Source organism: Cariama cristata, unplaced genomic scaffold (assembly GCF_000690535.1).
Source record: "Cariama cristata isolate BGI_N322 unplaced genomic scaffold, ASM69053v1 scaffold13892, whole genome shotgun sequence".
Taxonomy (NCBI): Eukaryota; Metazoa; Chordata; class Aves; order Cariamiformes; family Cariamidae; genus Cariama; species Cariama cristata.
In genome coordinates this window covers 37452-49920 of record NW_009602248.1, presented here as the reverse complement: position 1 = coordinate 49920, position 12469 = coordinate 37452, and the positions used below count along the sequence as shown (strand labels likewise).

Genomic DNA, 12469 nt, shown 5'->3' with positions numbered 1-12469 from the left:
AAGAGTGTAGGTCTCTAACTGAAAGAGATTCACTGTTGCCACTCCTGAGCTCAGCATGGTAGCTCTCTGAAATCCTGAGTAGGAGATGCAAGTCTCAAAGAGGGCAGAATATAAGACACATTCTTCCATCCTTTTCTCTATTGTTTCTTTCTTGATCCAATTTTTGGTGGCCAAAGGTCTGATGTAATTTAGAGGAAGCTATGTTATCTACTGTAAGACAGTAAATTTCACACAGTCACAAAATGCCTAAATTCTTCTCTGAATGCAATTCATATATTTTAGGGGAGATTTTCATCACATTTTTAATAAAGACATCCATTTTCCCAAGATCTTTGAATGTTGTACATTATTTTTCTGTCTCTATTTCCTGTTTCTAGCTGGTTTTTGAGCTCTATTTTTTGAGCATATTCAACTTAACAGAAACGAGATTTGGTGTGGGATTGAATGTCGGGCTTTTCTTAACAGTTCTAGGAAATACAGATCTGGATCAAGCTCTAGAAAGTTAAGAATTTAGCTAATGACATCACCATGATGTCATCAGCTCGCTGGACGTCACCATCCTTACCTTCATTCTTATCCAGAATGATAAATTTATCCAGTTTCTTTTTCTTATCCATCACTCTCATTTTGAGTGAAGATAGTATACCATGGTATTCATGTGACAACCTACAGTTGTAGGACAGACTCGATTTATTAACCACTAGCTCTTTAGTATCATGCTTGATCCGGCCTGCAAATGTATCATGTGTTTAGATCTTTATCATAACCCGTCTTATCCTTATTGGTGTAACAAAACACAGAGGGTAGGTTGATTAGAAGGGAAAAAAAGAAAGTTTTGAACTAAATAGAAGACCCAGGTCCGAAACAGGATGCACTGCTAGATAGAAAGTGAGAAAGGTGGATAAATTAAGCAATAAATATCACATGCACTTAATCATCAAGATGAGGCCTAAATTTGGGCTTTGTGTTTTGATATGCCTCAAAGATCTTTAGATTTCCATTCTACCTCAGGTCACCATGCTTTTTCCAATTCCTCCCTTTTTCTTATCCCTATTTTACTCTTAAAATGCTTACCCTAAAATGTTATTGCCATGCAGCACCAACTGCGTGATCCTGTCTGGTCTCAATTTTGCAAGTCATTTACTTCCCTCTGTTTCTCTTTCTCTATGATATGTAATTAAAAGATTCATCATAAAAATAGATATGGCATAACATATAATTCCAATTTGCTCTTGACACTGTCCTTCTGGGAGATGACAAAGCAGTACAAGCTATTTCACCCTGATACTGATAGGTCATAGATTTGCATCAGTCTTGTTTTTCTGCCTAAATGTACACCATAAACATCAGATTGAAATTACACATGGTCAAAGTATGATGGCAGAAAAAATAGTTTGCACTGCTAACTATGATGTTAAATGACACACACATAAAAAAAAATTTAACTGTTTACCTGGAGTCCGTTATTCTTTTCCTTATTTTTAATCCAGATCTTTCCTTGACCTTGTGGATCAATTAGCAAAGGATATCTAGATGCTTTTGTGACAATGATGCCATTCTGAATTGAAAGGTCATCATTTGGAAGACCCTGAAGGTTCCATTCACCCACTGTAGTATTGTCAACAAGCATACCAGTAAGGTTCAGGTCCTAATACAAAATATGTAATTACAAAATTAGTACCAGTTAGAGGAATTATACTAAAATATCCGATGGAAAGGTTTTCTTCTTATTCTGATCATAGCGCACGATAGAATGTATTTGGTAATTATAGTTTGTTGTTTCCTTTCTTTAAAGTTCGGTGCCTAAATCATTAAGGTTGGGTAATAAAGAAAGTGAATTCTGTTGAGGCTTTGGCGTTCACCAAAGAGTACTGGAGAAACTCTGAAGCCAGTACAATATCTAATGACTAGCTGATTTTGGTATTGGCAAACTCTTTTCTTGTTAGCTCAAGAGGAAGCGTCATCTTAGTCATAAGACCTTCCTCCTGCTGTAAAGCTGTAAAGTGCCCTCCAAGTATGTATATGAATACAGGATGGCTTGTGGAAGACTCAGAGAAGAAAGAAGAGATGTGCTATGGATCAATAACCACTAACTATCATGGAAAGTTATTGTTGCTATGGTCAGAACTCTTCCCAACTCATATATTCTCCTAAAGATCGATCTGCACACATTGACTAACCTGCTTTATTTTATTCACTATGAACAGTGACTGGCCTCTCAAGAATGTCTATGTGAAGAAAACAATGCTTAAAATCACAAACCAAGCTCTCCAAACTAGAAAAGTAGCTTAATAATGATGTGAGTTTAAACAGAATAAAATTGAAGGGTTTTTTTTTATTTACCTCTTACATTTTTCACTCATGAATTCCTATTTGTAAGATTTCTCTACAAGCAACATGTCTAAAAAGAAAGAAAAACCCCGCAACTCCTGCAAAAATCACATAATTCAGCATCTGAAGCCTAAAGCAAAATTTCAAATACTGAGACACTTGTGATACTATCATGAGTTAGTGATATCAGTGGTTGCAAGACTCAAAAGCTTTTTTACCCCTTTGATTTTTTTACTGCTCCGATTATTGAAGAATCTGAATGAAGTAACACAAACTATTCTCAGAAGACAGAGAAACTTTAAGAATCCAATTTCCATTTGTGAAAAGGACAATAAAGCATTTAATAGCCAAAACTTTCAGCAACTGGAACCTAAAACCATATTTAGCTCCTTAAGCAGATGAGTAGGGTCTAAACAGCTTTGAATTTTTTCTTACTGCAGCAGGAAGTATCAGTCACTGCAACTCTGAAACTTAGCTAATTTAAGTGCCTAACTACACAGATAGATAGCTAATTTTAAACAGCTTTCTTTAAATTGTTATGCCTAAATGACTCATATACCCACAGCCAGTTAGTCTGTGACAAAGGCATATGTCAAGCCTTTTGCTTGAACTGCAAAGCTGTTTTCTTTCCTGTGGTGTGAAGTATCAAGAGAAGCCCATATGCTGCATTTTGTTAGTACTTAATTCAGTAGAAAAAATTAAAACTCCCTTCCATACAATATCATTGAAATCATAATCCTGTCTTTAAAGGTAACAATCTAAACAGAATGGTAATTATGGTTTGAAACTCATTAATCATGGCATTGTTGAAGGATGCAGCTGAGTAATGTGGTCAGAACACCTTCATAGAGGCAGAATTTTAGTTCCTTGTGTCTTGCTTTGTAACATTATCCATTCAAGTTCTTATCCTTGAATTGTAAGAATCTTGACAGACATTCCCCAAGGTAAGTAGCTTTTAAGAATATTTTGTAAACTGAATTTGAGAAAGAGCCTCCCTGGGATGAACGTATGCAGGATAACTCCCTTACACACATGGTAAAGAATCTTGCCTGAGACTGTACTGCTACTGGTACTTTATTAATAAATCCATCTTGGCCTTACATATTACTTATCATCAAAGAGCTTTGCTGGGCAAGTCAGAGTCATTCATCTTTGTAAGTCAAAGCACAAACTGGGCTGGGCTGTGAGGTTCACTCTGTGAGGTCAAGGTTAATCACTCTTATAAGAAGCATTATGCACCACCTAACATTAAAAAAAAGATTCACAAGTAACTTCTATGAGATGAACAGCATGACAAACTTCTCATGGCAAAGAGGTCTCCCTAATAAAGGTTTTAAGTGCCAAATCCCCCAAGAACCCCAAAAGAAGATGCAGCACTGATATTAATCTACCTCAGCTGTTTCACAATGGTACAGCCACAGCTTTACATAGGTTGCTCACTTGCTCCCAGCACTTTCCGGCACCAGCTGCTCTGTCAAAAGATTTGACTGCTGAGGACAAGAGTAATTTGAGCTTAATGCCTCCACTCCTCTACTGAAAGTAAGAGAGGCTCTCTGAACTATTTCTCCAACATTTACTGTTGGAGAAAATGTGCGCAGGTATTCACAAAACCAAGTAGAAGGCAACATGGAGAGATTATTCAGAAAGTCAGTTTTGATTATTATGGCCTAAATTCTGCCTTCAGTATGATATGTCTTCCAAGTGCAAGGAAGAATATTAGGCAGACCTCTTAAAAGTCATGGAACAGGAACAAGGCTGCTGTTGGTCACGAGCGAAGCCTGTGCTGCAGAACAGCTGCCAGGTCTGGCACTCCTGAGGCAGATAGCAGTAAAAGGAAAGAATGAGATTCATGTAAAGGAACCTGTCCTGTATCATAGTCCCAGCATGCAGGCTGATTGCTTTAATAAAGGTAGCATATGATGTGGCAGGGAACTGAAGCTGTATGATAGGACCCTAGCTCCGCTGCATTTTAGGCCACCTCTGCCCACACAGAGTTAGGTTAATTGAGGAGAAGCTGTAACATTAGACTCACTGAGAACAGCCTCTCTGGTGACAAACGTATACGGATTTAAGAGCTTAGACTGGAGCAAGCTGAAGTGGTGTAAACCAAGCTTTACAAAATCCAGGTTTTGTTTAGTTTAATTCATTTCAATAAGATACTTCAAATTAAAATAAATTAAATGGTGTGGGTACCCAGCAGAGGGTATGACAGGAGGGTATTAATTGATTACACATGGAGGTGCAGAGGTGACATTTCCTGGTTCAACATGTGCAATGGTCTTTTCTAGAATTGGGTGTAAGAGTATTTTTATGTCAATCAAGAATTAATCAAGCTACACTTAGAATAAAAGTGTGAATCTTTAAAAAGAAAAAAATGTTTAGTTCCATTTTACAGATATTTTCTAGTAAATCTAGATTATTAAAATGTTGTTCATAAGTAATCCTAAATGAAAATAATGGAAATTTTTATTCCTAGACTAGTTTGTTGTCTTAAAAATTTAGTACATTAAGAACAGCAGGTTAAAGAATTTATGATGTAATATGTCATAAATACAAAATATATGAAAAATCTTTATACTTTACATTTACAAGTCAGAGTGAAAAATGGGTATCATCTAGAGAGAGCAGATTTTTAGTGGCAGCACATGAGACTGTAGGTAAAAGTGGAAACAGGGTAAATCTTGCTGGGTCCCTGGAATTTGGTTGGGGCATAACTCCCACCCAAACCAGACACCACAGCCCAATGTCCCCACCTCCGCACCATCCTGTGGGCCTAACTTGGGAGCTGCTGCTTCAAAGACTGCCTGGAAAACTATAGGGGCACAGCAATACCAAATGTGGGGTGGTATTCTGAAACACATATTCACAAGTTATTCCTTGTAAGGAGATAACTTAAAATGTTGAGGGAGACAGTTACAACTGGTGTTTTCTTCAATATATGTATTTTCCACTTTCATTAAATGCTAGATGTGGCCAATTTGCTTGACTTTATGACTGAAATCATAGACACAACATGGTATTTGCAAAAATACATCAACTATGGAGGAAAACTGAGACTACCTGATGAAATCTCTTATGATAAGGTTACTCTAAGCTGATCAATTTTACTTCATTTGCCCTCTTCTGCAATTTCCTCCCAGGGCAGCTGACCTCAGACAGCATCTGTCTCAGATTTGCCAGAGCAATGGTCTATTTACCAATCTTGCAATGCATGACAGTATAAAGAGGTTCTTAAAACATACTGTTTTAGAAGCTCAGTTGTCAACTGTTCATATTTTTTATTTATTAAAAATTTGATGGAATGTGACAGCCTGTATATAATCTTCCAATTATGTACTTTTCTGGAACAGAATACTCTGCACATTATTTCTCTGCAAGGCAAAGAGTAAGGTCAGGACAAAGCTTGAACACTTACATTACTGTACGGAATGTTGCTGTTGTCCATCTCTTTCTTCCACAATTGGAGCAGCAAATTCCTGTACTCCTGATTGAAAGGTCCAGAGTAAGAGAGAAATCCAGTGGCCAGAAGAACATTCCCCACTAAATTAACAATTTGATTTTGAAAGTTTTTGCTGCTTGCTGTCCAACGAAGCTGTATGTAAAATATTATAAAGTTAGATTAAGTAGGCACAAAACTAACATGAAGATCTAACTTAAGAATTTATCTCTTTCTGGTAAATAATTGTTCATTGAACCAGGAATATTTTTGGGTTTAAATCATTCTTTTCAGAAGTAGAAGCTTGCTTGGAAGAGACGGCAACTACCTGACCAAGTGGAGAAAAAGCATCTTTGGCAACAAGCTGGCCAATAAAGAGTGCTCTAAAGGAGGAACAAAGTGAGGGGGACAAGGTGACCAACAATCATGTGAGGAAGTGGAAGACCAGGTTGGCAAACAAAATGTGTGGGGTGATGTAAACAGTAGGGACCTTGTAATCAATAAAACAGGGCTAATGGAGGACCACCCCAAGCATATTCACATAAACAAAGAAGTGCCCATGAGACAGAATGATGGGAATAGATTTCATACTGTTTCTGGGAAATTAGCACAGCTGGGCACCTCTTTGAAGTGCTTGTACACTAGTGTGCACAGCATGGAGAACAAATGAGGAATTAGAGGTCTGCATGCAGTTGCAGAGTCATGGTGTCATGGGGATCATAGGGACATGGTGGGAAGGTTTCCACAACTGGACTGCTGCAACAAGTGTATACAGGTTTGTTAGGAAGGACAGGCTGGGAAGGTGAGAAGCTGAGAAGGGAAGATTTTTTCATGAGAGAGAGCAGCTGGAATGTATGGAGTTCTACATCTGAGATGGACAATGAACTTTCTTTAAATTGTTATGCCCAAATGAGCTCTCAAGCTTACTGGTTATGATTAGAGGGCAGACCAACATGGGTGATGTCTGTGTCTGTTACAGACAACATGATTAGCAAGAAGTAGATGAGGTCTTTTTCAGATAATGAGAAGAAACCTCGCATTTACAGGCCCTCATCTACATGGGGGACTTTAACCACTCTGATATCTTCTGAAGGGACAACACAGCAAGACACAAGCAATCCAGGAGGTTTTAAGCAGTGCACTGACAAAAAATTCTTAACACAGGTAACTGAGTATCTAATGAGGGAAGGTGGTTTGCTGAACCTAAGACTTGCAAACAAGAAAGCACTGGTTAGGGATGTAAAGGTTGGGGGCAGCCTTGGCTAAGAAAATTGAGATTGCTAGTCTTGAAAACAGACAGTGCAGGGGGAATTTTATCAATGGGTACAAATACTTGATGGGAGGGTGTAAAGAAGGCGGTGCCAGACTCTTTTGAGTGGTACCGAGTGAAAGGACAAGGGACAATGGGCACAAATTGAACTACAAGAAATTCCAATTAAATTGGTCAAGGCCTGGAATAGGATGCCAAGAGAGGTTGTGGAGTCTCCATCTTCGGAGATATTCAAAACCCAACTGGACAATGCCCCGTTCAACCTGTTCTATTCAACCCTGCTTTGAGCTGGAGGGTTTGGGTCGGATGATCTCCATAGGTCCCTTCCAATCTCAATTATTCCACGATTCTGTGATTTGCTGAATATTCTTTTTGAGTTTTACTTATTCTTTCTTTTCTCTCCGGATTTCTGTTCCCTTCCAACCACTCTGCATGTAATCTTGCTCAGGAGCCACATGTTTTAAATTTAGAAAATACACATTTAACCCTGTGCCAGTTTAGCCCAAGGCTCCAAGTGCCATATATAGTCTTTTAATTTTTTAATCTGAATTTTCATAAGTAGAATGGAATAACAGCTCTTACAAGATCTCACAGGACAAGGTTTCAGAAAACTCACAATGAGGCACTGTAACTTCCTATTTTGGTGTTGCTCTGAAATTTGGAAATTCACTGAAAAATATAAAGCATCTAACATTTTTGACTGATATATTTTGAAGTACAGCTATGTAAACAAATTCTGAAGTCCTGGCATCACAGGGCACAATGGTTGATGTCAAACCTCTCATCAATTTTGACTCTGTGTGAAATCAACTAAGGACTTATCAAAGCAAATAATCAGACAAGAAAAAAAGAGCATCCTGCTTCCTCTGGAAACCTTCAGACAGAAGGCAGAAAAATCTGCATAGGAAAGGTAAATTTCAAGCTCAGTGCAGATGATAACAATTAGCTCATAATTTTGTAAAAGGCTCCAGTAGAAATCTGAACTTCAAATATAATTCAGGAAATTAGTCAAGCTTCAAATTTGTGTTCTTGTATACCTGGTGAGAAAAAGAGAATCATTCTTCATATAAATATTTCAGAGAAATTATTTAGGTTAAGTCTAATTCCTCTTCTTATTAAAGCTAAAAGGAGTTTGGCTCCTTGGCTTTAAATCTGAACTTTATCCCAATACAAGCCATAAGGTATGACATAAATCTTCATACAGAAGAATTAAGTTAACAGAAGAAATTGTTTTACTTTGTTAGATACATTAAGTTCAAGCAAAAAGCATACATATAGCTAAAATAAAGTGGCATATGATAATGAGATGTCACCATGCCTTAAATTTCTTGAGTACTACTAATGATCATGATGGAGTATTCTCAAAACTGAGTACCTACTTTGTGCTGGAAACCTACTCGTATGTGCTAGTACCTTTTCTCCACCTAATCCTTCAATCAGAGCTGTGGCATTGCTCATCTTCCTTCTGCATGCCTCAGCATCATCAAGTAAGGCTTGCTTCTCTTTCATAGCAGTATCATACATGGTTTGTACTTGATCCAGTTCCATTTGCTTCTCATCCAGCTGAATTTGTGCATTATTCAGTTCCTCTTGGGCAGCTGCAAGTCTTCCCTCTTGCAAGGCTAAATTTGCCTACAAACATTTAAAAGTAAAGACTAGTTAATACCTATTATTGGCAAGAGCAAATGACATTCATTTAATGGCACATATTCTACTGTATTCGGTACTTTTAAAATAATACATGTTTAAGATGACAACAGGCTTTTTCCTTTTTTACTTTTCAGCCTAAAACTGGAACACAAGCATAACATTAACATTATTCAATGCAACCTTAAGATGTTTTAATAATATTTTCAGAATGATCTATTGAACACACAATAATCAATGATTTGAAATCACAAGGCACTTGAAATAGCTATATACTAGATATATGAGGTAACCCATAGAATGTTTTCTGTAATATATTCTCAGTGCAAAAGAAAATTAAGATTGTCCTCTTGGATTATAAAATAATAATAATGATCACGGAAACTACTCTTCTCCTCCCTTTTCCCATCAATTACTTCTACAATAAAAATGTAACAAATGCATTTTTTGCTCCTCTGGAAACTAAAACTCTACAGACTTTTCTCACATCTCTGTATAAATTTGAATGATGAGTTGCCAGGCATTTAAACCTGGCCTCTTAACTTTATATTCCTAACAGGGAAAAAAAATTAAGTATTCCATGAATTCAGAATGTGTTTCTGAATATATGTTTGCAAAGGATTAGAGACTGACAAAGTTCTTATGAAATTCACACTTACAGATAAAGGTTGCTTCCATTTACTCTGAATATTTAAAACACTTGTTTAAATATCTTGTATCTTATTTCTATTTTTTCTACTCTAAGAGTTATGAAGATGGAAACCAAGAATCTGTAAAAACTGTTTTATTACAAATACAAAACTTGACACTCACATTACATCACACCAGAAGAGTCACAGTACTAGGAATCTCTGGGATGCCTGTTAGTAAACAGTATAACCACAGGTTGGGTTTTTACATTAGATCTTGACTAAAAATATAGATTTTATTCTTATCAAAACATGCTAAAAATCAACAAATTCCTCTTGCTTTGCATAGGAAAAAAAAAAGAACAAAAAAAAAAAGAGAGGAGACCAGATCATATTTTGAGATCTAGGCATGACAAAAAATGCAGCATGAAGTCTTGTGGATTTCAAAAGACAAGTCTGTGAGCAGGGAAGTAGAGAAGTATACATGTACTAATCAACAAAGTAGTACTGCTTTATGAGTTACACATCTAGAGAATAGCACTGTCAGCAAAAAAATTGTTTACTGTAGCCAACTTGTCTGTTGACAGATCCTAGAGATAAACAAATATTTTATCATGGAGATAAGCCAGAAAAATGGCTGCTCATAAAATTTCCATCATGTAAGAATGATGAAATATTTTTACTCCACTATTTATCAAAGAGCACATTACACAACAACTACTAGAGATGAACACTGTTAAACCAGTAAGTCTTGTTAAGACCCAGCTAAGCTGATTTCAGAAGCACTGCTGTTATTTCTCAGTAAATCTTGGACTATCAGGAAAAGTTTAAAAAGTAAAGGAGTTTTGAGTAGGTGATTTAGTATTACTGTGTCCTGTACCAGGGGAGAGGTGGGGAGGGTGAGGTAAGAGAAAGACAGTGCAGGGCTCTTTCTGGACCTTGATAAGAAAGGCCCCACAACAAATGGCTTAATAAGATAACTGCTTTAAAAAGATCCATAACAAGAAAAGGAACATAGATAGTGAGTAAATCTTACTTCCCTTCAGATGCTCGGCACCCTGCATTCACACAACATCAGACAGAGCCTGGATAGATTTTCCCACGGCATGCTGCGCCAAGCCAAGATCCTATCCATGGAGAGAAAACTCTCTCTTTTGGTCATTCAAGCTATTACAAACTCCTCTTATTATTCTGTCTTATTAAAGCAGTTACCTTATTAAGCAATCTGCTGTCGGATCTTTCTTACTGAGATCCAGAAAGGGCCCTGCACCAGCCCTGTCTCTCCTACCTCAGCCCTGCCACCCCTTCCCCAGTGCAGAGCATCCTCTTATCCTTAAATTCTGTGAGAGCTAAAAATGGGACTAAAACAAAGTTATGACATATTGTTTCACCCTCAGTTGACAAATGGTGAGGCTACATGGGGAACAAGATCCTTGGAGAGCTGGGAAGAACAGCCTAAGCAGAACAGCTGGAACAACAGAGAACTTACACCTGGCTGTGTGGATTCATATTTCACCTTGACATTTATCACAGCAGGATGCGAACCTCAACGGAGAAGGATGGCCATGTAAATTCCCAATACATATGAGCAACAATGTCTTCTAAATATGAAAAACAGACCTCTGAGTAGCAATAAACTACCCAGAAAGGTGCAAAAGACTGATAAACCAGACTTCCTAGTTCTTAAAAGCTCTTAAAAGGCTGCCAGTTTTGAAGATGTAGGGTCAATGAAAAAATATTTCAGATGAGTACAAAGAAAAACCATATTGTATTCTAAGATGGAAAAAAAAAAATTATTTACACAAGACTTTATGGGATCTCTAGAACACGACTCATAATAAAAAATTATTGTACAGATTATCTAACCAAAGTTTTCAGCCAATTTTAGGGTAATCATAACAAAGTAGTAGTACATTTTGGTATTAGTTTGATTTGTAGGCTGCTTAATCATACGTAATGAATAATGGATGGTTTCACAAGAAGGACTGCTAACATACCAGGATTACCAGCCTATGTGATTCCCAAAAGCAGAAAGCCTACTTGTTTCAGGTTACCTTATGAAATCATCACTATTTGCTCTCTCCCTGTCTTTCTTTCCAACTCCTTTTTTCAACATTACATGGGTACAAACACGGCTTTTCTATTGACATCACTGGCAGGCTGGCTGGCACCTTCCTGTGCAGAGCTTTGCCACGAGAGCAGGAGGCAAATTCTGCTGCCAAAGAGAATCTTCTGCACAGGAAGGCTATTACAGCCGCAAGCAGCTTCATACAAAGATTTCCAGCCAGTTACAGGCGAGAAGGAAATGTATCTCCTAACCACAAAGAACCACTGCGGCCTTTCTCATTTTAGTGGCATTGCTATGTGAACAAGCTTCACACCCTTCATTTCATGCAGCAAAGCAAGGGTTCACAATTTGTTCCAGCTGGATGCAGTGTGAAAGCCTGAATAAATGGATTTTACGTGAATGAATCATGAGGATTTGAGACATGAGATCCACACTTTTATCTGTGCTCCCGGAGAGGGGGGCTATGCTAGAAGATGCTAGGCTTGAGTGAGAGCAGCAGCTTCACCTGTTCTTGCCATTGGCATTGTGGGGAACCACACAGACAAACCTCTCAACATCTGCTCCAGCCAGTGCCTCTACCTGCTCTCTGCGTCTGCCTGTGTGGGGCAAGTATGGAGACAGTACCTGTGCCAGTGAGGGCCACAGACTAAATTGTTAAGCCGTATTTTGCCGCCTTCTGAGATGCTGTCAGAGAGGACTTCGTAGTAGGTGGTGAGATGATCCTGCCCCCTTTAACCTTTTTGCATTCCACATAAAACCAGGACAAATAAACACGTAATTACAGTCCACAGCTACACTGTTAAATTAAACACACCCAGGACCTTTCTCTGGCATTATGGTTAACTAGCATAAAACAGCCCACATTAAGCTCTCCCAGCCTCTAAAACAGTACAGCTGCACTCTAATAGCCTCATGGAAATGGCCTTCGGACCAACGTAGTTCCTGAAAGGTGCACAGAGATTGCTGAGAAAATGCTGCTTGGTCAAGAGCAAATTCACACTAGGAATCATTCTAACAATTTAACAGTGCAGGTGATCACTTTCCAATGTCTAGAAAAATTCCCTAGTACTGTTCAATTTATTAATATT

The 12469-nt window shown here is 37.9% G+C and overlaps 1 protein-coding gene across 1 annotated transcript in view; it reads right to left on the bottom strand.

Moving 5' to 3' along the window:
• LOC104157377 (dynein heavy chain 5, axonemal-like) overlaps positions 1–12469 on the bottom strand; it is a gene marked incomplete at its 5' end in the record, with an annotated part of 71793 nt that overhangs the window by 21899 nt on the left and 37425 nt on the right. Inside the window, 3 exons of the mRNA XM_009694687.1 lie at positions 1454–1648; positions 5747–5923; positions 8451–8669. Of these exons, the coding sequence (XP_009692989.1) occupies positions 1454–1648; positions 5747–5923; positions 8451–8669 (591 nt within the window). The remainder of the gene's footprint in view (positions 1–1453; positions 1649–5746; positions 5924–8450; positions 8670–12469) is intronic.